Source organism: Sus scrofa, chromosome 9 (assembly GCF_054392235.1).
Source record: "Sus scrofa isolate SSC_HxYL_T2T_F1_AM1 chromosome 9, Sscrofa_HxYL_maternal_Yorkshire_Landrace_v2.0, whole genome shotgun sequence".
NCBI classification, from domain to species: domain Eukaryota; kingdom Metazoa; phylum Chordata; class Mammalia; order Artiodactyla; family Suidae; genus Sus; species Sus scrofa.
Window position 1 is genome coordinate 48,679,729 of NC_139391.1, and position 26,451 is coordinate 48,706,179.

At 45.8% G+C, this 26,451-nt stretch overlaps 1 protein-coding gene across 23 annotated transcripts in view; it reads left to right on the forward strand.

Annotated features, from left to right (window-relative positions):
• The window catches only part of SORL1 (sortilin related receptor 1), a 218,259-nt gene that overhangs the window by 115,607 nt on the left and 76,201 nt on the right, over positions 1-26,451 (forward strand). For 22 of the 23 annotated variants that reach the window (XM_084978368.1, XM_084978363.1, XM_084978367.1 and 19 more), the window contains 6 exons: positions 2,457-2,545; positions 14,425-14,603; positions 16,288-16,474; positions 20,378-20,506; positions 21,988-22,073; positions 25,247-25,419. In XM_084978368.1, the coding sequence (XP_084834494.1) occupies positions 2,457-2,545; positions 14,425-14,603; positions 16,288-16,474; positions 20,378-20,506; positions 21,988-22,073; positions 25,247-25,419 (843 nt within the window). Of the gene's footprint in view, positions 1-2,456; positions 2,546-13,274; positions 14,182-14,399; positions 14,604-16,287; positions 16,475-20,377; positions 20,507-21,987; positions 22,074-25,246; positions 25,420-26,451 lie in introns of those variants that run through there. The other variant, XM_084978376.1, reaches the window with a different exon arrangement.

The following is a 26,451-nucleotide window of genomic DNA, read 5'->3' on the forward strand; positions in this document are numbered from 1 at the left end:
TGTATGTTCAGTGATCTTTGATGTCACTACTGTGACTCACCAGAGACTCAGATGATGGTAGGCTGGTTAGCATTTTTATTTTTTTTTAGCAATAAAGCATTTCTAAATTAAGGTATATGCATTCGTTTATTTAGATATAATTCTTTTGCACACTTCATGGACTACATTATAGTGCAAACAATTTTTGTAAGCACTGAGAAACCAAGACGTTCATGTGATTCCCTTCATTGCGGTATTTGCTTTATTATGGTGGGGTCTGGAACTGAACCCACAATATCTCCAAGGTGGGCCTGTACTTTAAAGATGTGCTACTATCTTCAGATAAGAACTCTGTAATCATCTCAGGTACCATTTTCCTGTGAAAAATGGTGTCATTTTTCTTAAGTTTCAATATTTTTTTCTTTAGTTTTTATTTTTTCTATTTATTTATTTTTTTTGTCTTTTTGCCATTTCTTGGGCCGCTCCCGCGGCATATGGAGGTTCCCAGGCTAGGAGTCTAATCGGAGCTGTAGCCACTGGCCTACGCCAGAGCCACAGCAACTTGGGATCCGAACCGTGTCTGTGACCTACACCACAGCTCACGGCAACGCTGGATCGTTAACCCACTGAGCAAGGGCAGGGATTGAACCACAACCTCATGGTTCCTAGTCAGATTCATAAACCACTGCACCACGACGGGAACTCCCTCAATATTTTTTCCTTTAGTTTTTAGCAGCTTTGTTATGAGGTTGCTAGGTGTAGTTTTCTTGATATGTATTGTTTTGGGGGCACTGATTTTAAATCTGTAAATTAATTTTTTTCACCAAAATTGGGAAATTTTCACCCATTAATTTTTCAGATATTTTCTCTGTTTCAGTCCCAAGTCCTGTTCATCTTGGCCTCCAGTTACACATGATACACCTTTTGTTATTATCCCACAGGTTTTGGGGGCTTTTTAAAGTCTTTTTCTATATGTTCCTTAGAATAGATAATTTCTCCTGTTCCCTATTTATCTTTAAATTCACTAATGCCTTTGTCATTTCTGTTCTGTTGTCTGCTGTCATTTCTGTTCATTCATTAGTGAATTCCTTATTTCGGATACTTCATTTTCTGGTTCTAAAATTCTTTTTATTTTTTTAAAAGTAGTTTTTACTGCTCTGGGAAGAGTTCCTGTCTTTTGCTCATTTCGGGTGTGTTTTCCTGCATCTCATGGAAACACAGTTATAATAGCTATTTTAAAGTCTTTGATAATTTCAGCATTTGGACCATCCTGGGATTGGCACCGATTGGTTGTCTTTTCCCCGGAGAACTGGAGACCTTTCACTGATAGGTTCGTATGTTGAGTAATTTTGGATTTCATCCTGGACATGAAATGAGGTCTTCTGGAGGATGTTGGTCTTTCTGTTTTAACCTATAATGAACCTGTTTAGATTCGGACCCTAAGTTCTGCCTTAACGTTCTGTTGGAAATCTTAGTTCAGGTTATGAAGCCTTTTCTGTGCTGGTTTGGGTCTGTTCCACCCAGTTGAGGGGTTAGGCTGAAACTTACATGAGTCCATACACACAGTTAGAGGATCCACCTCCTCACACTCTCCTCTCTGGGATTCCACCCACAGTCTCTCTGTGATGCAGGGGCTTCTTTTCCTGACTTCTCAGGCAGGAGGTTTCCACTGAAGGCTTAGCTTTTTGGCTGGGACTCTGGGGTATTCTAGACTGAGGTCTTGTCTTGGGGCAAAGGCGTACCAGGAAGCCCCAATTGTTTGAGCACATTCTTCAGATTTTAAATCGCCTTTACCAGCTGCCTGACTTTGTTTATTTTCCAGCATCCCAGGTAGCTGTCCTTTTGTATTTTGTCCAGCATTTTCCGTTGTAATCAGCAAGAAGGATGGGCTGTAGTGGGCTTAGACCATCACAACGAACTCCAATTGGTTAATTTTTTTCTGTTTTGTTTTTTTAAATTAAAGTATAGCTGATTTAAAATGTGCCAGTTTCTGCTGTACCACAAAGTGACCTAGTCTCTCTCTCTCTGTCACACACACACATTCTCTTTCTTATATCATCTTCCATCATGGTCTATCCCAAGAGACTGGATATAGTTCCCCGTGCTGTACAGTAGGGCAGTTGGTTAATTTTTAATCACTGCTTGGTGAGGGTCAGAGATTTGAGTTTGACACCTGCCTCTGCCACTTGATAGGAACTGTAGTTTCTTCATTTGGGAAAAAAAATGAAATGTGAGAACTTGGTCTATCCATCCACAGGGTTGTGTGGACCAGATGAACTAATAGATGTCAGGTGCTCCAGAAATGGGAAAATCGTATTCGGATGGGAGCATTCCTGCTGTGTGTGTGTGTGTGTGTGTGTGTGTGTGTGTGTGTGTATGTGTGTGTGTGTGTGAGAGAGTGCATGCACGTGTGGTGTGTACCGTGTCTGCTGGGCCACCTCAGGACAGTGGCGCGAGCACGGGCTCTCTCTCTTCAGGCTCTTCCTGGACCGCACTACTACACGTGGGGAGACCATGGCGGCATCATCGTGGCGATCGCCCAAGGCATGGAAACCAACGAGCTAAAGTAAGTGTCTGATGAAGCTTGTTAATGTCTCACTGTTCTCCCAGAAGTTCAACTCTGTAACTTTAAGTGGACCACTTCGATGTAGCACTAGATAATATTGACAGCACAGTTTGTGACTCGGGAAATCGCTTTAACGTTCTTTGTTTATAAAATGGGAATAATAGGAATTCCTGCAGTGGCACAGCAGGTTAAGGATTTGGCATTATCTCTGCAGCGACTTGGGTGCTTAAGGAGGTTTGGTTTTGATTCCTGGCCTGGCTCAGTGGGTTAAGGATCCTGTGTTGCTGCAGCTGTGGTATAGGTCACAGTTGGGGCTCAGATTTGATCCCTGGCCTGGGGCTTCCATATGCCACAGGTATAGCTGAAAAAGAAAAAAAAATGAAAATAGCAATCTGCCCTTCCTATCTCAGAGGGGAACAAATCATGTTATTTTATTGATTTGAAAAAGCATAGCTCTGTATAAGTATAAATATAAATTAAGAATGACTAAAAATTGACTAGACTCTTTGTTGTCTTTTTTTGCTTTGTATGTGACAGTTACTCATAGAATAATAATAAATGACACATGAATGATAATTTCAGAATGCATGTTACTTGATGGCCAAGTGACTTTTACTGTGATACATTTGGTTTTGGGATTGCTACAGACAGACCTGGAAAGGACATTTGGGGTTAATGGTCTCATTTTACAGATGAGAATACTGAGGCTCGGCAAGGTAAAACTTGCCCAAGATACCCACATTTGTCAGTAATCAGCACACAGGTCTTTAAATTACGTCCTATACTCTTTTCAGTGTATTCCTCTGAAAAGCAAAAATGTCAAGACTTTAAGTCTGATTTCATCAGAACCAGTTCTTTCATTACTCTGTCCAAATTAGAACAAAAGGTAAATCATTTAGCATTGGGTCAGGACTGACCAGCTCTCACTTCTTGCTTTTGAGAGGGCTTTTGTAATCATCTTGTTGAATGCAAGGAAGAAAGCTTGCTTTTCCTTTGCTCCTTTTAGAAACAGGGCCAGCAGCAAAAAGAGGCGGGTGGTTTGAAAAAGGGGATCTTAGCAGCTGGCTTCCTCCGTGGTTAATTGGACATGCGCTCAGTGGCCTGGCCTCTAGGAAGCAGAGTCCCGGTGTTCTGCGGTCCAGCTGGCTGCTCTCGGGTCTGTGTGGCTCTGGTCAGCGGCTGCTTTCGAGCCAGGAGTCAGAAGAAGCCCTGTGCGTTCAGAGCACTCTGCACCCATGTTCGGATTGGTGTTTGGCCAGATGAGGAGAGTCCCAGAGCTCAGTGCTTCCCACATGCACGTCAGCATTTACTTATCCAGTAACTTATTAATTCCCAGCTCACACATTTCGAAAGCACTGATGGTGCCCAGTGAGGTGTATCTAAAGAGAAATCTGATGTTTTCCTCCACCCTCATGGAATCCATCCTCTCGGGGTTAGATCCACAAGTAAACAGGTGATGTTTAGGACACTGCATGAGAATTCCGGTGGGGGACATAGTTTGGCTTCCTGGGGAGACATTTCATCCTGTGTTCAGCAGTCAGCCTGCAGAGACGGTTTTCCCTGTTCTAATGCTTCTCCAGTTTGCATTTGCATTCCAAGCTGGCTTCTCTGAAGTAGGCAGCGTGAGCCTGGTCCTCTTACACCATCTGTCGGTGCATATGTGCTCAGGGAACACAGCGTCATTGCTCGCTAGCTGAAGCAAAACATGAAAATACACCTGCTGCCAGAAAAATTACAGCACCCTCCCCAGACATTGGACAATGCCTTTGGGATTGTAGACCTGAGGGCTGTGGACACACCAGCATTCCTCTGCGTAGGTCGTTAAGAGGTGTATGGTTCAGATAAAGCGCTTGCACACATGAGACTCTGTTCAGGCCTTATGTTAACAGGTGCATATGTCCCATAGGTCAGTCTGAGCTTGGTTGAAATCTAGGTAGCAAAGCCACCTGCCGTTTACTCAGTATGTTGCTCAGAGGCCCCTTTTTTGAAGAACACTTTTTTTTTTTTGCTTTTCCTGCTGCTTTGCTTTTGACCTGTGGGCTGTCAGCTTCATCAGAAGAGAAGCAGGAAATAATACTGTAATTAGTTCAGATCCTTCCAGCCACACAAGAGGAGGCTGCTTCTGACCCAGCTGGATTTCTGTGGCTGGTCTAGGGCTGCAGGCCCTCCCAAGTCCAGTCTCTCCCAGTCCTAGCCATGGCTCCCTCCTTTGAGCCGCATAGCATTTTTCAGCGGCTGTCTTATTGATACAGCATTTATCATGTACTGCCTCCCTTTCTTAGTTACCTTTTCGTATGCCTGAATTCCTCAACTCGTTAGCAGGGCCTTCATAGACAGGGATTTCTATTTTATGCGGGCCAGCAGGCACTTAGTAAACATTGGATTGTTTAGTAAATAGATCTTGCACAGTTAGTCTTCTGAGATTTTTCTTTTCCTGATTTATAAAACTGGAAGGCGTGGGGTAGTATGGCAGCTGCACAGCTCTGGGGGTGGGGGGCGCACTCATTGTGCTCTATTGTAAATGACCATCCCTTGGAGCTCAAATGTGATGGGGGGGAGTCCTCAGAGGTGTGCAGCTTGGGGAGAATGTGCCTGTTGGGAGTTAGGACCCAGGCTGGATGGAACTTGAGCTTGTTTCTGTTAGGCATCATTTCAGGTCAATTACACAAACATATGTTGAATATCCACAATGAGCCAGATGTTGTTCTCGGAACCGAGGACACAGAGGTGAGGGCGACATCCTCTGGGAGCTGTCCAGCCCCACCGTGGCTGTGGGTCCGGGATGTTTCTGAGGCAGCTTTGGAGGGAGGGGCTTTCTGACCCAGAGGGCACCCAACCTGAGGGAGGAAGCAGTGACATCACTAAGCGTTTTAGTGGGGACAGAGGTTGGAACATCGCTTCAAGTCAGATTACATTGTGGGGTTTGTTTTTTGGTTGTTCTTTGACATTATTCACGTCTTTCTCTTCCTGATGAGCACAGGGAACTACGGGTTCACTCTTGCTTGTTTCAGCTTCTGCCTTGATTCTCCGCTGAGGCCGTTTTCTTTGTTGCTGTTAATTGAAATTGAGAGTAAGAAGTGGAACGCTTTGTTTTGCTCCTACGTCTTCGTGTCTGAGATGAGTAAACACGGAGTCACCTACCCCTCCGTTCAGCATGCTGTCCCTGTGCACCTCCTGGGGGGGGGGTGGGGGCTGATGGTCTGTCGTGGGTGGAGTCGATGTTCTTCAGAAAAGGAGCCTTGCAGCTTTTGCCCTCTGACCAAAAACAGACCCAAACCCAAGTTTGTCGGCTTGATCCTTGCACGTTAGGGGTGTAATCCAGTTCCATCTCTTCCTGGAAGTTTGCCTGTCCGCATAATGGTGGTATTGCTAGTTACTAATAATACCTTGGACTTTTCCCAAAGCATCTTTCCTCATAGGAGATTCCCGATATCACAGGGCTTGCCTCTGGGAGTCCTAAAAAGCCACTGCAAAGACTACGCCCAGCAGAGCAGCTGTCTTTTCTGGATCTGAGTTCTGGAAGCAGCTTCCCAGTTCCAGAGTGTGGGATGTGGCAGTTAACCTATTTGCTTGATTGCAGAACCCACCCTCGTGGTAATTTACTTGGATGGTTGCAGAGAGCACCCCACTCCTCTCAACAATTGCATCCTAACCCCTTGTGGTGGTTTCTTCTGCCCCTGGAGTTATTCACAAGCAGGTGTTCTTGTCAACTTTTAACTGCTGAGAATCCGAGAGATGAGGTGAAAAAGAAAGAAAAAAGAAAAGAAAAAATACAGTTCTTTTGATTTCCTTTAACAAATGTTAATTAATGCCCCTCTGTGTGCCAGGGGCCGAAAAGTGAGGAGGAGATCTTGTTCCTGATGAATGACAGTCTAGTAGAAGATGCTGGCGAAATCAGGTCCTTGAAATATGGTAGTTACTGAACCAAAGTTAAGTCACTTTGCCCTGGCACAGTAAAGCCAGTCTGCTGACCCTGGGTTGTGGTAAAGGAAAAGGCGGTATTTAGTATAAGCTGCCAGACAAGGAATCTGGGACTGCTAGTGCTCAAAAAATCCCACCCCCCCAATGAGTTTCAGGGCTCATGAGGAAGGGACGTCTCAGGGTATGTGGTCAGCCTGTGGTCACTTCTGATTAGTTGATGTGGTAACAGGGCGGTGTCCCAGGGGTTAGTTAACCTTAGCAATCCTCAGGCGCCAGGAGCCAGGGGGCTGTGTGCTCCTGGTCATCAAGTAGTTTTTTCTTCCATTCGGTGGTGGTTTAGCATGAGTAAAACAACTCAGGAAATGAGCATTGGATACTTTTCTCTACATACGTCAGAGAGGAGCTAAAGCAGAGGACAAGGGGGCAGCCTCGGTCCCGGGAATGCCCCATAGGGTCCTGCTCAGTTGCAGGTATGAGGGACAGGTGAGCCCAGGGTGCGTGGAGGGCCCTGCCGTGCTGTCTGGGAGACAGGAGAAGGCCGCTGGGAGGAGCGGACACTTGAGCCGAGACTGGAAGGATAAAAAGCAATGTTGGATGCCCTCCTGGGTTTAGAAAGAGCTTCAACAGAGACCGGCATGAAGCAGCGTGGAAGGGGCGCTCTTTAGTATTGATAGAATGCAGATCTGCGAGGCTTGGTGTAGGTGTGTGGGTAGGAGCCCGGACCCCCGAGGACCTCACACCCTGCCCTAGAGAGGTTGAACTTTGCTTTTGAAGTGATGGGGTCCCTTTGAGGGCTTGGAATGGGGGAACGACATGGCTAGTGTAGAAAAATGGCTCTGGCAAGTGGAGGAGCAGGAGTTTAAAGGGAGTAGGACTGGAGGTAAGAGATGCTGCTGAGGTGGGGACTAAGCATTGTGAGGCCTAAGTCTGCGGGACTTGCTTTTCTTTTTTTTTTTTTTTTTCTTTTTTGTCTTTTTGCTATTTCCTTGGGCCGCTCCCGCGGCATATGGAGGTTCCTGGGCTAGGGGCCGAATTGGAGCTGTAGCCACCGGCCTACGCCAGAGCCACAGCAACTTGGGATCTGAGCCGCGTTTGCAACCTACACCACAGCTCACGGCAACACCGGATCCTTGACTCACTGAACAAGGCCAGGGACCGAACCCACAACCTCATGGTTCCTAGTCGGGTTCGTTAACCACTGCGCCGGGACTTGCTTTTTGATATTGATACGCTGATGTGGGGGCGGAGGGAAAGCAGGTGGAAGAGTCAACCTGAAAGGCCCGAGAATGAGTGCAGATGAGGACATGTTGAACTGAAGTGGCCATGGGGTCCACGGGGAGCTACACGGCAGGAAATCTGGTGCTGCTGGACCTGTTACATCATCTGGCTCCACCTTCTACCACCTGTGGCAAGTGTTCTGTGTCACCTGGATGACCACCGTCCATGTAGTCTTTGCCTGAATAGTTCTAGTGATGGGGAGTTGCTACATCAAAAGCAGCTTCTGTTTCATTTTGGGACAACTTGTTTATTTTTTCATGCACTCATTTATTTATTCATCCATTCCTTTATGGGTTTTGTTGCTGCTGCTGTTTTTTAATGGCTGCACCCTCGGCATTGGAAGTTCCTGGGCCAGGGATTGAATCCAAGCCACGGCTGTGATTTAGGCTGCAGCTGCAGCGACACCAGATTCTTTAACCTGGGCCAGGGACGGAGCCTGCGCTTCCCCAGTGACCTAAGCTGTTGCAGTTGGATTCTTAACCCACCGTAGCATAGCGGGAACTCTTCATCCATTCCTTTATGAATGAAAGTTCTCAGGTCGGAGAGAACCCAAATTCTCCTTACCCCGGTTTCTGTTCAGTGGGCTCAGCTCTGCTCCGAGGAAACACATCCAGCAGACAATTTTCTCTTGTGCCTGAAAGCTTTTCCCATACTGAGGACCCCTCCGTGTCCTCCTGAGCATCTCATGTTCTGTGGCAAATAGCCCCAGGTCCTTCCCTCCTGTGCTGCAGGGTTCTGAATCCACACCCTCCAGCTTCACCTTTCCTCCCCACGATGTCAGTTCTTTAGGACGTGAGGCCTGGATCTGCCCCCGGCAGCCTGTGGTGTGCAGGCCCTACATGATCCTAGACACTCAATTTCTTTTCTTTTCCTTTCTTTCTTTCTTTCTTTCTTTTTTTTTTTTTTTTTTGCTTTTTAGGGTTACACCTGTGGCATGTGAAAGATCCCAGGCTAGGGGTCGAATCGGAGCTGCAGCTGCCGGCCTGGACCACAGTCATAGCAACACCAGATCTGAGCCGAGTCTATGAAATAGGCCACAGCTCACGCAATGCTGGATCCTTAACCCACTGAGTGAGGCCAGGGATCAAACCCACATCCTCATGGATACTAGTTGGGTTTGTAACTTGCTGAACCAGAATGGGAACTCCCTTGATTTCTGTTTATAAAAATTAAAGACTGTTTTTACACTTTGACAACTGCCCCGAACTGGTAGCTTCTGCTAAGTTACTTTTCTAAATGGAGGTATCATTCACATACCATGAGAAGCTCTCATCTCCAACACACCATTTCATCAGTTCTGATGGTTGCATGTCAAGAGGTAGAACATTTCAGTCACCCCAGAAAATACCTGTGTGCCCCTTCCCAGTTAATCCTATTCCCCCCTGCCCCACTGCCACCCCAAAGTGAGGCAACGGATGATCTGATTGTGTTTTTATCACCATAGGTTAATGCTGCCTATTCCATAATTTTCCGTGTTTGTATTTGGCTTCTTTTACTCAGCATATTTGTGAGATTTATCTGTGTCGCACCCTGTGTTAGGGTTAAGTTCAGTCCAACTAAAAACCCCAGAGATTGTTTTTTCTTCTGGATTTTATTAAAGGCCAGATGTTCTCCATCCTGTATGTGAGCAGGTAGGTTTTTGAAACTGTGTGTGGGCCTTCGTTTTTATTCTCACCTTTGCTTCTCCTTCGGATGTTAGGAAAGCGTTTTGAGCCCTGGTTTTGGTGTTCGTGGTACCTGTCTCTCCAATGAGCCGGCACCCTTCTGCAGATTGGCTGGGTTCACCTTCCATACGGTCATCCAGCTCATGGGCACAGATCGTGAGCTCAGTGAGGACGAGAGGTCTCATCTGGAGTTGCTATCAAACTCTCCCAGCACACCTGGGATTTGCTGCTTCCCTGGCGATGAGTTTTAACAAACTGTGTGGTCCAGAGAGATCTTTGTGGAGAAGAGAATGCCCCTTATTGGCACCCTGTTCTCAGAGCAAGATTACTCTGAGAAAAGGAAACAGGATTCATTGGTTGGGACTTGGGTGTGAAACCGTTTGAGCTCCCAGCCCTGACTTCCTTCTTTTCTGAGGTCTCACGGCTGTTTTATAAGCCTTTCTTGGAACCACCACTTTTTCTTCTAAAGGGGAATAAAACTAATGTTCCTGGTCTAGTCTTGAGATCTTTGTCTGTTATCATGGTTCTTTCAGAGGTTATTAAAAGGAACTCTGCAGTCATACCTTGAAATCTTTCAGTTCCCAGAACATGCTTTATTTTGTACTCCTTTTCCTTTAACTTCCTAGTCTTCCCCCCCCCACCTCCTTGGTCCCAGTTGAAGATCATTCCCCTTAATCAAGATAAAACCAAAATAGAAATTGACTAACTAGTTGCTACCTTTTTCCTATCTCTGTTTATTTATACCATTAGCCATCAGAAGAATGATCCTATTCCATTCTAATTTTTTATAGAACTTGTTGGGTAATCAACCCACTGCCCACTCATCTGCCAATTATTTTGGTACTTTGAAGCATAATCCTTGATTTATTTTGAGCTTGAATTGTGTGGCCACTGGTCCTACAGATGACTAGCTGTGGAGAATCACAGGATTAATTAGCAGATTACTACTGCTCCTTAAGTTTTTGCTCTTGGTTATATGACTGTTTTCTCACTTTGAATATGTTCTCTGAAAGTATGAGCTTATCAAGGACCCATTTGTCACACATTTGTGTTTTAAGGTGGGTATCTACCACTGTTTCCTTTATTTAATGTATATTTGGTTATATTGTGTTATTGTTATCTTACTATTATGTAATATTCCCATCATCTTGAGAGTTTTGGCCGTGGGATTATGAGTGTACTTTTACCTGAACATTTTGAATTCTCTGTTCGTAAGGGCTACGGCCTTAGTGCATCTTTTCATGTCTGTTAGGACTATAAAGATCTTTTGGTTTGTTTTCTTGTAGGGTTCTTGTCACTTCCACTTCACCCATACAGGTTCTCCTTTACTGGTCAGAATTTGGTCCGGAACAGATGTTCCCTTAACTGTCACAGTTGATAATGTGACTGCCTTTTCTCCAAATTTCGGAAAACATGCCGTTTTCTCACTGCAGAGTTTATTCTCAGATACAGGATGTGCGTGGCCATGCACCTGCTCTTTAGTTTCATTAGTGTGTTACCATCAGAGTCTTCTGGGACCTTCTCGAGAAATGGGCTGATTCATTTCCTGAGCTCATTTTGGGTTCAAGGCGCTCTTGTATGAAATTAACTGGGCCATGTGCGAATAGACAGACTTTGGGGATTATCACCGAGCAGACGGATAGCTCTTATCATGTCTGGTTAATTGGCCACCTCTGCTGGTTCAGTTTGCTTTAAAGATGGTACCAAGGAGTTCCCGTCGTGGTACAGTGGTTAACAAATCTGACTAGGAACCATGATGTTGTGGGTTTGATCCCTGGCCTTGCTCAGTAGGTTAAGCATCTGACCTTGCCGTGAGCTGTGGTGTAGGTCGCAGATGCGACTTGGATCCCACATTGCTGTACTCTGGCATAGGCTGGTGGCTACAGCTCTGATTCGATCCCTAGCCTGGGAACCTCCATATGCCATGGGAATGGCCCGAGAAATGGCAAAAAGACCAAAAAAAAAAAAAAAAAAGATGGTATCAAGTCTTTTGCTCATCACCCTGAAGGAGATTGAATGAGTTAGTTCATCCCCTTAACTGCATCGGTGTTAGCTTAGACCAAAAGCGTATCAGCCAGAAGAGAGTTTCTCTTCTCAGGAAGATCTATGGAGATCATCCGGTTCCCACTGACATATCTTAATTTGCTTTGTAGCCCACCCCGCCCCCTCGACTTGGTTTAACCTTCAGCCTTCTTGCAGAAGTTTCGGTTTTAGTAATCCCAGTATGAGAAGTGGTGTTCGGATTGAATGATGTTGTGAAAAGATTCACATCAAGTATTAAGATCCTGAGTGAGTAAAACCAAAATCTCAGAAACGTGGGAAAAGGAAAGAAAAGACATTTTGTCTGTAATTAGGGTTTGAGAGAGACCCAGTAGCTCTGTGACCCTGACGACCTCCCTCTAATTGAGTGGTTTTCCAAGGTGAGCAGGTCACCAGTTTACTGGGTGAGGAAGCAAATATCAAGCACATTCCCCCCACTTCTCTTCAATACAAAAGGTAATTTAAACTCAATACCGTTACTTCAGTGCTGCTGATTTTTTTTTTTTTTTTTTTTTTTTCCCCTTTCCTAAGAGCTCGTCTGCTTATTCTGATGTAGTTCGCCTTGGCCACTTTTCTCAGGATACACTTTCCTCCAACTTTTGAATTTTTAAGACTAAGGGAAAAGTTGGAAAAACCGTATAGCCTTGACCTACAGCTCCTGTAACAATCCCCAGTTGTTAACATTTTGCCACTGTGCTCTCCTTCTGCCATCTGTCTATCATGGCCATCATCTTTCTATCCATCCATCTCTCCATTCTTTTTTTTTTTCTTCCTAAATCATTTGGAAGAAAGTTGCAGATATTGTGCCCCTTCATGGCTAAATACTTAAACATATATATATATATATATATCTCCCATAAGTAAGGATATTTTCCCACACAATCAGAATGCCATGATCACATCCAAGAAAATAATCATGAACTCTGTATTACTTGCAGAGCTCATTTATATTTTCTGAGTCATCCTATATGATTTATAGCTGCTTTTCCCCCCCTTAATCCAGGATTCAGTCAGGGTTTACACATTGCATTTGGCTATTACACCTCTGTATTCTCTTTTAATCGATAATAAGCCCTCTGCGTCTTTGGTTGGGTGGTTGGTTTTTCATGGCCTTGATGTTGAAGAATCCAGAACAATTGTCAGGTAGAATGTGCCACATTCTGAATTTGTCCAGTTACATAGAATGGTGCCTGTTACCTTCAGTGCTTTATCCTGATACTTAATGTCAGGTTAACTACTATAAGTAATGTTTAGTTTGGTGATAGTTGTAACTCAGATTGTCCACTGTAAAATTATGTTTCCCCCTTTGCAGTGAGTATGGGTTGATATTTTTTTTATATATATAAAGTAGAGTTGATATACAATATTGTGCCAATTTCTGCTGTACAGCATCGTGACCCAGTCATATATATTCTTTTTCTCATATTATCTTTCATCATATTCTGTCCCAAGAGATTGGACATAGTTCTCTGTGCCATACAGCAGGCCTGCATTGCTTATCCATTCTAAATGTAATAGTTTGCATTTACCAACTCCAAACTCCCCATCCATCCCACTCCCTTCCCCCCGCCCCCCTTGGCAACCACAAGTCTGTTCTCTATGTCTGTAACTCTGTTTCTCTTTTGTAGGTAGGCACATTTGTGTCGAATTTTAGATTCCACATATAAGTGTTATAACAGTATTTGTCTTTCTCTTTCTAGTTACTTCCCTTAGTATGAGAATCTCTCATTGCACCCATGTTGCTGCAAATGACATTCTTTCATTCTTTTTTATGACTGAGTAGTAGTCCATTATGTAAATATATGACATCTTCCTAATCCACTCCTCTGTCAATGGACATTTAGGTTGTTTCCATGTCTTGGCTCTCATGAAGAGTGCTGTAATGAATGTAGGGGTACATATATCATTTTGAATTGTGGGTTTGTCTGGATATATGCCCAGGAGTGGGATTGTTGGATCGTATGGTAGTTCTACATTTAGTTTTGTGGGGTTACCTCCACACTGTTTTCCATATGGTTGTATCAGTTTACATTCCCAGCAACAGTGTAGCAGAGTTTGGTTGATGTCTTTATACCACGTGAATACTCTGGTCCCCGCCCCTCTTTCCACCCAGTGGTTCTAGCATGCAGTGATGACATACTCTGACTCGTTAGCAGTGGGAGTTACAGTACAGTCGCTTTTCTCATTCTGTCATTGTTTTCAACATTTATTACGTAGCTTATAGTAAAATAAAAAAATTTCCCTCCCCCTGCTTCCCTTCCCTTGTTGTTTCATTGGAGACCCCTGTCCTATTTTCAGTCATTGTATTATCTGTTACTATCATTTTACTTTTTATTTTTTTGGCTGTGCCTGCAGCATATAAAATTTCCCAGGCCAGGGATTGAACCCAAGCCACAGCAGTGACAATGTTGAGTCCTTAACCACTAGACCAGCAGGGAACTCCCGTTTTTCTTTTTTAGGTGCAGATTTTCCCAGTTGCCCTGTTGGAGCCCTGTCAAGCTGGCTCCTGTGTCCTTGTACGTTTTTTTTTTTTTTTTTTGGTCTTTTTTTGTCTTTTTAGGGGTGTACCCATGGCATATGAAAGTTCCCAGGCTAGGGGTCGAATCAGAGCTACTGCTACTGGCCTACGCCACAGCCACAGCAATGTGGGATCCAAGCCAAGTCTGCGACCTACACCACAGCTCATGGCAACGCTCATCCTTGACCCACTGAGCAAGGCCAGGGATTGAACCTGTATCCTCATGGTTCGTTATCCACTGAGATGCGATGGGAACTTCTGTCCTTGCGCATTGATTGCATCACACTCTGAGCGCTTCCTTGTTTTCTGGCACAAACTTAAACTTTCTGGGCTTTAGCCCAGGATCAGCCATTTCTCCAAGGAGCCCTGGTGCCTATTATGGGTGAATGTTATCTGGAAACCAAGCCCTTGCCCTGAAGACTTTAACTGCAAGGACCCTCTTACTTGCATTTGGGCAGGTACAGTACCAACGAAGGGGAGACCTGGAAAACATTTGTCTTCTCTGAGAAGCCGATGTTTGTGTACGGGCTCCTCACGGAGCCTGGCGAGAAGAGCACTGTCTTCACCATCTTTGGCTCCAACAAAGAGAACATCCACAGCTGGCTCATCCTCCAGGTCAATACTACAGATGCCTTGGGTAAGCTGCTGCTTCCTCTGCCCTTTGCATGGAAATACCTCTTGACCAGAGCATCAGTTTAGGTACGGTGTACTTGGCAGAGTTTATGATCCATTGAATGTGGACACACATGCAGCAAATGAATGAGAGATACAGAGGCAATTACTCGGGCAGTTCTTAAATGTTGTTTTTTGTATCTTCATTTCTTGTGTGGTCACTGGTACGTGGTAGGTTTGGGTATATGTGTGTGGAACGTGAATGAATAAATGCTTGAAAAGCCTTCTTCCATGTTAGCAGTTGCAGTTGGGCAAATTTGGGAAGGAACGACTAGTAATGGTGCAGGGTCCTCTCAGAGCTGTCTAGAGGGTCTCACCATGCTCTGCTAGTCCAGCAGGACCTGTCAGTAAGCAAGCAGGGGAAGCGAACCTCTTCAGCATCCTACCTGTCCCCAGGTAGCTCCCCCCTCTGCTTCCTCTCTGCCTTGGCTGCCGTGATTCCAGCTGCCTGGCATGCCCACCCTGGGGTACCCACTCAACTTCCACCAGTTGGAATCCTTTGTGCCTCTCAGCATCCAAAGCACTTGCCTGCAAGATCCCTCTCTCCTCTTCTGTCTGTTCAGAGCTACTTGTACTCATCATACTTTTTTTTACTTTCTTTCTTTCTTCTTTTTTTTTTTTTTTAGGGTCACACCTGCAGCGTATGGAGGTTCTCAGGCTACGGGTTGAATCAGAACTGTAGCTGCTGGCCTATACCACAGCCCACGGCAATGCCAGATCCTTAACCCACTGCGTAAGGCCGGGGATTGAACCTACGTTCTCATGGATCCTAGTCAGATTTGTTTCTGCCAAGCCACGACAGGGAACTGCTCATCACACCTTGATTTACAAGTTTGTGTCCATCACTCTGTGTGTGTCGTCTCCCACCAACTAGGTCCCAGGTCATTAGACACCAGAACGTGCCCTGTGCATAGATAGCTATGTTCTACAGCCCCCGCCAACAGCCAGCTAGCCTTACAGTCAGTAAGGGTTTAATAAATGCTTGCTGATTGGAATGGCATTGAGTTGACAGTGGTCCATCAGTTTTAGGCAGCATTTAATCTGACCAAAGAGACATCATAAAAAAGACCTAAACTTCCGGGATAGAGCTCAATATACTTTGGAACTCTGGTGGAAACCACCTTGTTTAAATTTTGAGTGAATGTGGGGAGATGGAGTGATTGTCCAGGTTGTCTTGCTATTTCGCAGCCTCCTTCCATGAAGAGCCTGTGCCTTTCCAGCCGTGGCTGTGAATTCTCTTGCTCGTGGGCAGTATTATCAGATGCGTCCACACAGCCTCAGGAAGCGGGCAGGGAACACCACTCCTGCGTGTTTCCATCTCTAAGGGATTCAGCCTTTACCTGTTCCCCAGAGATAAACACCTCTGGGTACCTGTTTCTAAAGAACAGTGTAGCATCTCTGAAATTGCTTCGTCCCAGCTTTCTCAGAGGGACATCCATGTTTCCAGGGCACCGTTTTCATTTGCGTGGGTGCCACCTGGCCTTCAAGCAAACTGATCGGGGGGTTGGGGCCAATCCAGAGGTCTGCTGGGCAGCATCTGGAGGCATAGGAAGTGGGTGTCAGGGCTGCAGGGTGGGGTGGGGTGGGGCAGGTCAGAGACCCCACGTGGGCCGCCTCTAATGCACCAGGCTGTGTTTTCTCTTCCTCAGGGGTCCCCTGCACGGAGAACGACTACAAGCTGTGGTCCCCATCGGATGAGCGGGGCAATGAGTGTCTGCTCGGGCACAAGACCGTTTTCAAACGGCGGACCCCCCACGCCACGTGCTTTAATGGAGAAGATTTCGACAGGCCAGTGGTTGTGTCCAACTGCTCCTGCACCCGAGAGGACTATGAATGGTCAGTCCTTCACCGAGGCCAGGGATTGAGTTCTGTTCTGGTCGCTTGGCTGTGTGGGAAACAGACTAGGGTGTAGTCCCTTCCCCTGAAGAAAGTGGGGGGAATCTTAGGAAACACGTATTTATTAAGCTGAGCCAGGAACTGTGCTAATGCTTTCCATGTTGGTTATTCCATTTAGTTCTTACAGCCGTGTGGTGTGGCACAGGTCTTTACACCCAGGCAGCTGCAGGAGTTTCTGCAGGAATAGATCTCTCTGGGACATATATTTCTGTAAAGGCAGTCCAAAAAAGTAACATGCTGAAGGATCCATTGTAGATAGGAGCCTTTTTCTGGAGGGAATTTGTTTGTTTATCTGAAACAAGGGGGGGTGTATATATGTATGTAGGTCTATGTATTTGTATATCCATAAGTCCTAGAGTAAAATATCCAAGGCACTGCTGGAGAATACTAGAAGCAGAAGAAATGACAAGCACACAAATAATTGTAACAGGTGATAGAATGATGTAGGTCCCTTGGAGGAGGAACAGGTGCTCTTACTGGGATTATTGATGGGAAAGAAGAGACTGATTTGCTGCTGGGAAATCAGGAAATTTCTGGAGAAAGCATGTTTGAGATGGGCTTTCAGGGAGAAGCATCTGGATCTGTGGACAGGAGCATTTTAAGGATGTAGTGTCCGTGTGAAGGGATGAAGACAGGAAAAGTGTGGTTGCCTTGTTGGGTGTATGAGTGGAGATGAGGCTGAGAAGAGAACCCAGTGGGGCAGAGACAAAGGGGCTTGGGCCTTGCTCTGTTGACAGGAGGGTGTCTTTGGAGGCTTTTAAGGAGAGTTGATGATTAGAACAGAGCTTCGTGTCAGGAAGATGATGCTGGCAGTGGAGACACAGGGTCTCGGAGCTGGTAGACAGTCCCCAAGTCTGTGGTCCTGCATAAAGTCGTCCAGGCTGTGCAGGGCTAGCAGTGGAAGCAGGAGGCTTTGATCATAAGCACACAACTCCAATTTCAGTGGTTGCCGAAGCACAAAGAAACTAAGGCTTGCTTTGCAAAACCGCAGTTATCTTGACTAAAGCTGGAAACCTTGGATGTGTTCTAGTCCTGAGGTTGGAATAGGACTGTAAAATAAATGTTTCAGGCGTTTCGGGTCTTGTGGTCTCTGTTGCGGGTACTCACCTCTGCCTGTGGTATCCAGAGCCACTGTAGGTGAATGGGCTTGGCTGGGATCCCATCAGACTTTATTTACAAAGCAGCCACCCAGTCCCAGACCAGTGCTTCTGAAACTTGAATGTCCAGGTGAATCACCAGGGAGCTCGTTAAAATGCACATCCTGGGGCCCTGCAGTCAGCTGGCTCTGGTGACCCCAAGCTGGCTTTATCTGCAAAGCCACCCTCAGAGCAGCAGGGCTTTAGACAGTCCAAGACAAGCGTTCCTCCAAAAGCTGCAGGGTCCTAAGAAAGCAACACAGGTACTTGGCGCCAGCCCAGAGCTGTTGGATGTTCCCAGCCACGTCAGTTCATTGCCCCTTTGCTGCCTTCTCCTCGCCCTTAGGTAACCCTAAATGATAATTGGAGAGGTTTGGCTGGTATGAGGTGTCCCCCCCGCCCCACTGGATAGAGACTGGAAGAGATGACAAGTCCTTTCTCCTCCCTCTTTTATCCCCATCAAGTCCTTAAAAGCAAAACAAAGTGAAAAATATGTAAGAAAATCTAATAGCTTATTTTTTTGATAACCCTTATTATGCTTTTTCTCTAAAATCTGCACCCCCCCACCCCTAAACACTGCCAACAACACAAAACAAAAACGGGGGTGCTGCCGTGCTTCCTGGTAACCTGACCTGCCTCCCAGGGGCCTACCTTCGCAGCTAAAGCCCACTGCGTGTTGGGTCTTCTATAAAAGACCAGAGGCTGCATCCTTGCCCCTCTTGGTCTTGGACTTCGGGCTGAATGGAATTGTGGGGTGATGACCAGTGAAGACGGTGAAGGGTGTTTCAGGCCATCCTGTTGTTCCTCCATTTGCGGTAGCTGCTAGAAAAGGGCCGGCCTGACTGCACGGCTCTTGGAAATGTTTGGTGGCACTGGGCTGTGGCAGCGAGGAGGGGGAGGGTCTGAGGGTGGACGTGAGGGAAGGCAGTGAGAGCCACTGAGCTTGGAGGGTCTGCCCATTTGTCCCGCTGCTGAGTGACAGCTGTACCTGAAAGTCAGCTTACCTCTGACAGTCCTTTCAGCCCCCGCCCCCAGAAGCCCAGGTGTTGGCCCAGATGTTCCCTGAGTTCAAGGGCAGTTTCCTTTACATCTTTCTATTCCCCCAGGTTGCCAAGCAGAGTGGTTTTCAGACTCTGGCTACAACCCCTAGTAAGCAGTGTATTTGATAGTATGACCCTGTGTGTATGTAGACACATACCTCTAATTTAAACAAGTTTTATGCGATAACATTTACTTTTAAAAAAATTTTTGCAGTTAATATATATATATATATTTTTTTGGCTACATGTGTAAGTTCCTGGGCCAGCGTTCGAACTTGTACCACAGCAGTATCAACACAGGATCTTTAACCTGCTGGGCCACCAGGGAACTCCTGCTTGGTTTTTTTTTTTATTATTATTGGAGTATAGTTTATTTACAGTGTTGTGTTAGTCTCAGGTGTATAGCCGAGTGATTCTGATTCTGTTATATGTGTGTGTGTGTGTGTATTTTTCATGTTCTCTTCCCTTACAGGTTATTATAAAATATTGAGTATAGTTCTGTGCTACCCACACACTCGTTGTAACATTTGCTTTTAAGGGTGATGAGTTTCGCCATCTTTGTTTTTGTGCGGGGGTTGGGGGGGGGGTTGAAACGCTCCAGCGTGCTTTTAGGCCCACCAGGTCCTGCCCTACAGTTTGAAGAAACTGCCTAGGAAGGATACTTTGCCGTTGGAGGTACAGAAGTAGTTAGGGCTGCACCTAGTCCTGCAAAAGATTTAAAGCAGCCGTTCAGTGAAAATTTGCCTGGTTGAGTCAATGGGACCCTCTTGGTACAGTAATAAAACTGCTCTCTTCTGAGCACTTCTCTACCAAGTGCTGCATTTGTGCCATCATGTACACACAAACCACTGTGCCCTGTACCTGTTAATGCTTTTCACAGGGTAGGTGTCGAACTTGACAGAGTACATACATGAAGCCTTTTGGGTAAAACATATCAACATGGAAACTCTCTCTGGATTATGAGTTGATGGTCTGGGCTGGGCCCTAGGAAGCCCACACACCTACCTCATTTTAGAGTCATTGGGCTTCACACAGGTAAGGGCAGGACCAAGACTAGACCTGAGGCCCCCGCTTCCTGCCCCAGGGCTCTGCCCCTCGAGCTGGGTGGTTTGGCAGAGCTGTGGTCCCCACGTTGCAGAAGGTCTTGTGGACTAAAGGACTAGGTCCCGAAGTATAAGGAGAGGCAGCCAAGGTGATTTTAGGTGGGAGGTGAATGTGATCTTAAATAACACAGAATTCTCAGTTTTGAGAAAAGACTATTTAAGTCTTCTTTCTTAATTCTTCCGGTCGGTCCTGTCAAGGAGACCGTCTCCCTGGTAGCTAGTGGCTCTTCACATTCGCTAATTGTTTTTAACTAAGAGAGGGTGGGTCCAGAGTCTTTGGGCAGGAAATTGGATCCAGCTAAAAATGTAGTATTTTTTTTTTGTTTTGTTTTTTGGCACAGTAATGTGTCTACCTATGACATCTAATAGTGGTTTGCCAATGATGGCTGTGATACAAAGTTTCTTTTGAAAATGTATTGGTGTAAAGAAGCCTCCTTTAAAGGGACATGTTAAGTCACTTATGATACAGGTGGCGGGCGGTGTGGGGGTCATTCCGAGGGAGGTGTGGAAATGCCTCAAGTGTGTGAACCCACAGACTTAACGAGCCCCCATTGCTTTTTTCAGTGACTTCGGCTTCAAGATGAGTGAAGATTTGTTCTTAGAGGTTTGTGTTCCGGATCCTGAGTTTTCTGGAAAGTCATTCTCCCCTCCCGTGCCTTGTCCTGTGGGTTCTACTTACAGGAGAACCAGAGGGTACGTCTCACGGAGGCTGCCGTGTCCGCGATGCGAGGGGTCTGCCCTGGGCACAGAGTGCCTCGGGAACCTCCTGGCTTCCTTTCATATGCTCTGTGCCCGAATTCCAAGTGATCAGGTTTCAGGTGTCTTGGGTCATGTTTAAGACTGTGATGCTTGCAGACTCTTGTTCTCTGAGGGGAAAAAAAAAAAATACAGGTCTGTTAGCTTCCCTGCAACTCCGTTTGTATCTCATGTCATAAACTGCAGCACGTGCCTGTCCGCAGAGCAGTGTGTGGAAGAGGCACTGTGGACCTTTGAACAGTACAGTTTGAAATGCACCGGTTCACTTACACACAGATTTTTTTCAAGTACAGTTACCTATATTTTCTCTTTTTGGCCGCACCTGCAGCACGCGGAAGTTCCTGGGCCAGGGATTGAACCTGAGCCACAGCAGGGACAATGTCAAATCCTTGACCGATAGGCCACAGGAAACTCCGTATAGCACCTGTATTTTCATCTTATCAGATCTTTAAGTGTGGGGAAGAAGAGTTTGTGTTTGGTTAGAGATCACGATCTGTAGAAGCAAGAGAATCTGGGTTCTAGTCCTTATTCTGTTCAGACTGTTTCAGTTTCTTGCCCTTGGGTGAGTTGTCTGTCAATTCCTTTTTTTTTTTTTCTTTTTTTCTTTTTTTTGCTTTTTAGGGCCGCACTTGCGGCATATGGAAGCTCCCAGGCTAGGGGTGGAATTGGAACTGTAGCCACCAGCCTACACCACAGACATAGCAACACAGGATCCAAGGCACATCTTCAACCTACACCACAGCTCATGGCAACGCCAGATCGCCAACCCACTGAGAGAGGCCAGGGATTGAGTCTGCATCCTCGTGGATCCTAGTCAGATTTGTTTCCACTGCACCACAGCAGGAACTCCCAATTCCTTTGTTTTTGAAGCAGAGTTAGCAGTATTCGGATTTTCAGCTGTTTTCGGGGGGTGGGAGGTTAACCCATGAGTAGTTTAAGGGTCAGTGGTATATGTGAAACTCTCACTGGGATTAGTACTCCACATTATCTGGGCTGCCTAACTTATTCACAGCAGAAGGGGTTTAGGGAGTGCCTGTTTGTGACTTGGCAGGTTAAGAACTTGACATAGTGTCTATGAGGATAGGATTTCAGTTCCTGGCCTCATTCAGTGGGTTAAGGATTCAGTGTTGCCATGAGCTGTGGTGTAGGTCGCAAATGCGGCTTGGATCTGGTCTTACCATGGCTGTGGTATAGGCTGGCACCTGCATCTCTGATTTGACCCCTAGCCTGGGAACTTCCATATGCCAGGGGTGTGGCCATAAAGTTCCAGAAAAAAAAAGGGGTTCAGAATGATTTAGCACCCTTCTTGCTCTGCAGGGGAATGAATAGACAAGCTCTACTGTCCATGGATGGGAAAATGTTCCTTTGTACCATTCTCTGATGCCTCTGACCTCTTGCTCTTGGGGGGTGGGTGACAGCTATCGGAAGATTTCGGGGGACACTTGCAGTGGAGGAGATGTCGAAGTACGCCTGGAAGGAGAGCTGGTGCCGTGTCCTTTGGCAGGTGAGCTGGAGTTTGTTCCCTTTGTCTTGTTGAGACATCATTGAAGCAGGATGTCTTCTCACTTCCTGGAGAGAAGGAATGGACGTTACAGGTGCCACAGAGCTCCCGTTTCCCCCCAAGTTTGGTATCCAGATGATATTTATTCATAGCCTTATGCCTTTGTAGGAATGGAAGACATTTTTGTGGGGCATCCCTTTTTTTTCATTGAAAGATGTTTATTTGGCATCTGTTGTGTTCTAGGCGTGGGAGGGCGGGGGATGCCCGTGGCCTTCTGCATGTTCCATGGCCTGTTTGTCATATTAAGAGACTCATGGCTCTCTGGGAAGTAGCTAAGTGATCCATCTTAATTTTTATAATAATCATCATGACTAATGGTTTAATGGAATTTTCCACATTTTAATGTACTTTTCCATGTGTTGTCAATTTACTCCTTATAGCTACTCAGTGAAGCAGTTATTATTAGCTCCATTTTTTTTCTTTAATGAGGAAGCCCATTCAGTGGAGAGGGTTAAACAGTTTATTTAAGGTCACCCATGTGGGAAGTGACAAAGCTAAAGTTGAGACGAAGCACCATGCTCCTCCTTGGACATTACTCAAGTGGCAGATAAGCGTCATTCCCATTCTTTGCAATGATCACGATGCATGTATCAGGAGATGCTTTTTTGGAGCAAGTGCACCTGCTGTAAGTCAGCATGTTCCAAAGGCTGCATGTTGATTTGGTGGTGATGGCACACGCTGAGGTGTTTGTAATATAGATGTGAAATGAGGGTACCTAGTGAAGTAGCTAATCTCTTAGCATCTTTTCTTTCTTCACTCTGTTTCTAGTCTTTTTCACGGAGGGCTTCTAGTCCCCCTGAGCCCTCTCCCTCTTGCTCAGGCCTCTCAGGGAAGGTGCAGGATCAGAGCCGATGCCATGGGTGGGGTAGCGTCTGATGGAATAGCCATTGGCACCAAACGAATCATGAGAGATGCACGTCTTCCACTGCAGGCAGGAAAGAGCAGCCCTCTCCTTGGCTTGCTGCTTGCCAGCTCGCCCTGGTGTTTTTCATGCTAAGCTCATTAGTCCCTTAATTTAATCTTCTATCATTACCAGAGTAATTAACATCCCTCACGGTGGAGACTTAAAAAGAACATGGCTTCAGCAGATTCCCACAAATGAGCAGATAATATTCAAAGAGTCCCCTCACGAGAGCTGTTATTGATGAGGGCTTGGGTGAGGAGGGTTTGAGTGATTGCTCTTAAGGGGCTGGAGTGTGTCCTTTGGTAATAAATATTTCTGAGGATAATTCAGCCAAGGACACGACAATTTGTTTAAAACTGTCTAAACTGGTAGGAAAGCTATTTTCTCTTCTGAGAGGAGAAGATAGAACAGGGAATGAAATGGAAAAATCTCATTTGTAGTGTAGTCCACCACCTAATTTTTTTTTTTTTTAAACATGAAACAGAAGACAAGAATGTACTAAGAAAGTTTCATAGGACTAATGTGGAACCATAATATGTTTGCAAAGATGAGGTAATCGGGTCATCTGGAAAGATTTTTAAGAATGAAGCAGTTTTTCTTCTTTTGAGATGAGGGTAATAATAGCACACATTTCTAGGCTGGGCTTATATGTGGCTGGGATTGGCCAAGAATTCTGTTGCATTTTTGAGTATTGCGTTTGAAATGCTGCCTGTTCCTTTACACCTAATCCTAAGGCAAATGTTTCTGCACCCAAGCTCTGCTCAAAAGGCCTTAGTTGTAGTTGGTTAGAAGGAAAAACCCCAAAAGCAACAGAATGAGGTTTTTAGAGAGTAGAGAAATGTGGGGTAAAGGGCTAACATTGCCGTCCATGTGTCTCCATGACTCCTTGTGGCAGCTGTGGCGAATCCTTGATTCCAACGTCATTGACAAGCTCGGCACATTGCTTCGTCACTGCCCCATTCCCTGGGGATTACAGTGCAAAGGGGGGTGGGGGTTAGTTATCACTTGGCGGTAGCTTAGATACTTCTGAGATGAAATGAGACCAAAGGAAAAGAAGGCAAATGTACCTTTGGTAAGAATTACAGATAGATTTCTTTTGTTTGGTGCGTTGTCTATATTGAAGCCTTTATAAAGCAGAGGTGGCTCATACATGATAACTTATTGAATCAATGGGGGGAGGAGAGGGAGGGAGAGGGGAGATAGAGAGGAGAGGGAGTATTGTTACAATGGACCTTCAGATGCGGATGCAGGTGTGTTGCTCTGCTCTGTTCCTTTGGAAGAATCTGGGTATTTTCCAGGCTGTTTCCTGAGTGGTGAGTTACTAGTTGTCTGACTTTAAGTCAGTCTCATGCACTTAAGCACTCTGGGTTTCTAGATCTTTGTCTTGAAAAATGACACATTCAGTGTCTGAGTCACAAGAGGTAGCATTGTTGGTTAAAAATAGACCCTGGATCCAGACCACCTGAGTTCAAGTCTTGGTTCTGCCACTTACTAGTTGTGTGACCTTGAGTGGGTTTCTCTCTGCTTTCCATTTTGCCATTTGTAAAATTGAGTTACTCGTTCTTCATTATGTAGTTGTTATGCAGCTCAAACAGTGTCTGGTACAGAGTACCAGTACACAAGTACTTACTTGTGTAAGTATTTGTTAAGTGGAAATAGAGTCTTTGTGATGCTTGTGTTGTACAACATTTTGTAAATGGTCAAGGAAAAACGTTATTGTTGTGAAAATAGAGTAAGTCGATATAATTGCTCTATGCCATTGTGAACAATATTGAATGCGTGAGCCACTAGATTAGAAAATTTAGCTACAATTCAGTGAGCAGAAGTCTCTGGTCAATGACGGTGCCCAGACCTATGACAAGGAGGAATGTGCTGATGGGTATAATTATTTTGTTAAGTGGGATGGAATCTTTTAGGCCCTTCTCCGGAAGAGAAGATAGGGGTGCATGCCGGGGGGGGGGGGGGGAATCTATATTTTAAAGAACATGTAACAAGTACACACTTTGCAAAGGAAACAGAGTCACAGGAATTGCTCAAGGCAGAAAGATGATTCCTTTACCCGCCTTCTAAGTCTTGAATCTTAGGTCCTCACTTGATCCACACCGTGTGCAGTGGCTCTGGGGTGTGTGGGTGAGCCAGTCATTGGTCAGATGTGTGCAGACCCCTTCAGTGTCCCCGGGCCCACCCTCCCTGTTGCCTTGTGTGTCTGCAGAGGAGAACGAGTTCATCCTGTACGCCATGCGCAAGTCCATCCACCGCTACGACCTGGCCTCTGGAACCACGGAGCAGTTGCCTCTCACCGGGTTGCGGGCAGCAGTGGCCTTGGACTTTGACTATGAGCACAACTGCTTGTACTGGTCCGACCTGGCCTTGGACATCATCCAGGTGCGTCCCCTCCAGGTCTGGTTGTGGGGGCTAAGCCTTGTGACCGTGCACGGTCCTGGTCAGCGTCTTTTGAGGGTGGCCGAAGGAGGTGGGCTCTTGAGGTTATAAGTTGTAACTCATCTCAGGTCCAGTGGATAAAAAGTCTTAGTTTTTGGTTTTAGTGTTTTTTTTTTCCCTGCCTTCCTATGGCCTTGGAGGAAGGGCAGAGGGACCCCACATCTTCAGCCTCGATTGTAAGTGAGGTCCTGCTTTTCCCTCTGGGAAGGTTTTAGGACTCGGTACCTAGGGTCATTAGGCCCTCCTTATTGTACCCACTGCCTCATTAGCATCCTTCTTTCCAAGTCACAATATGGTAGCACTTGACCTGTCCTTAGTTGACATAATGATCCACTCCAGCTCTTCTGAGTACAGTCAGGAACCGGAAGTAGGCTGTCGAGATCACTGCACAGGCAGATAGCCAGCTGAGCTCTCAGACCCTTGCCTTTCAAAGGAGGGCTATGTGATCTTTATTCATTGCCTGTTAAATCCTTTTAGAAAAGCAATTCCAACAGGTTTCATCCAGACTTCCAACCCTACAGGAGTTTTACAGGGTATTCCAGGGGCCGGGGGAGGGGGCCGTGATTGCTGCCCGTAGCTGTTGCAGCCATAGCGCCTGACGGCTAAGAGCCTCGCGAGGGAGGAAGGAGTGTAAAAGCAGACACAGGGTCTTAAAAATAACAGCAGTCTGGTTTCATTTATTTTAAAAGCAAACAGACGCATGCATTTCCACGATCTCTACCTCGTTGTTGTGATAGAGCACAGCTCAGAGACCAGCCTTCATGATGATAATGCACGGTCATATAAATGATTCCGTGCTGCTTAGTTACTCTGCTTCACACAGGAAGCCACAGTCCATTTTAGAAGCGCTTTTCTTAAAAACCGCCTTCGTTCATCTGGAACACTTGCTAATAGAAAACATCTCCTCCCACGCCAGTGGACTCAGCTGAGTGAAGAGTACCACTGATGGCACTGATTTGGCCGGAGGTCACTGGA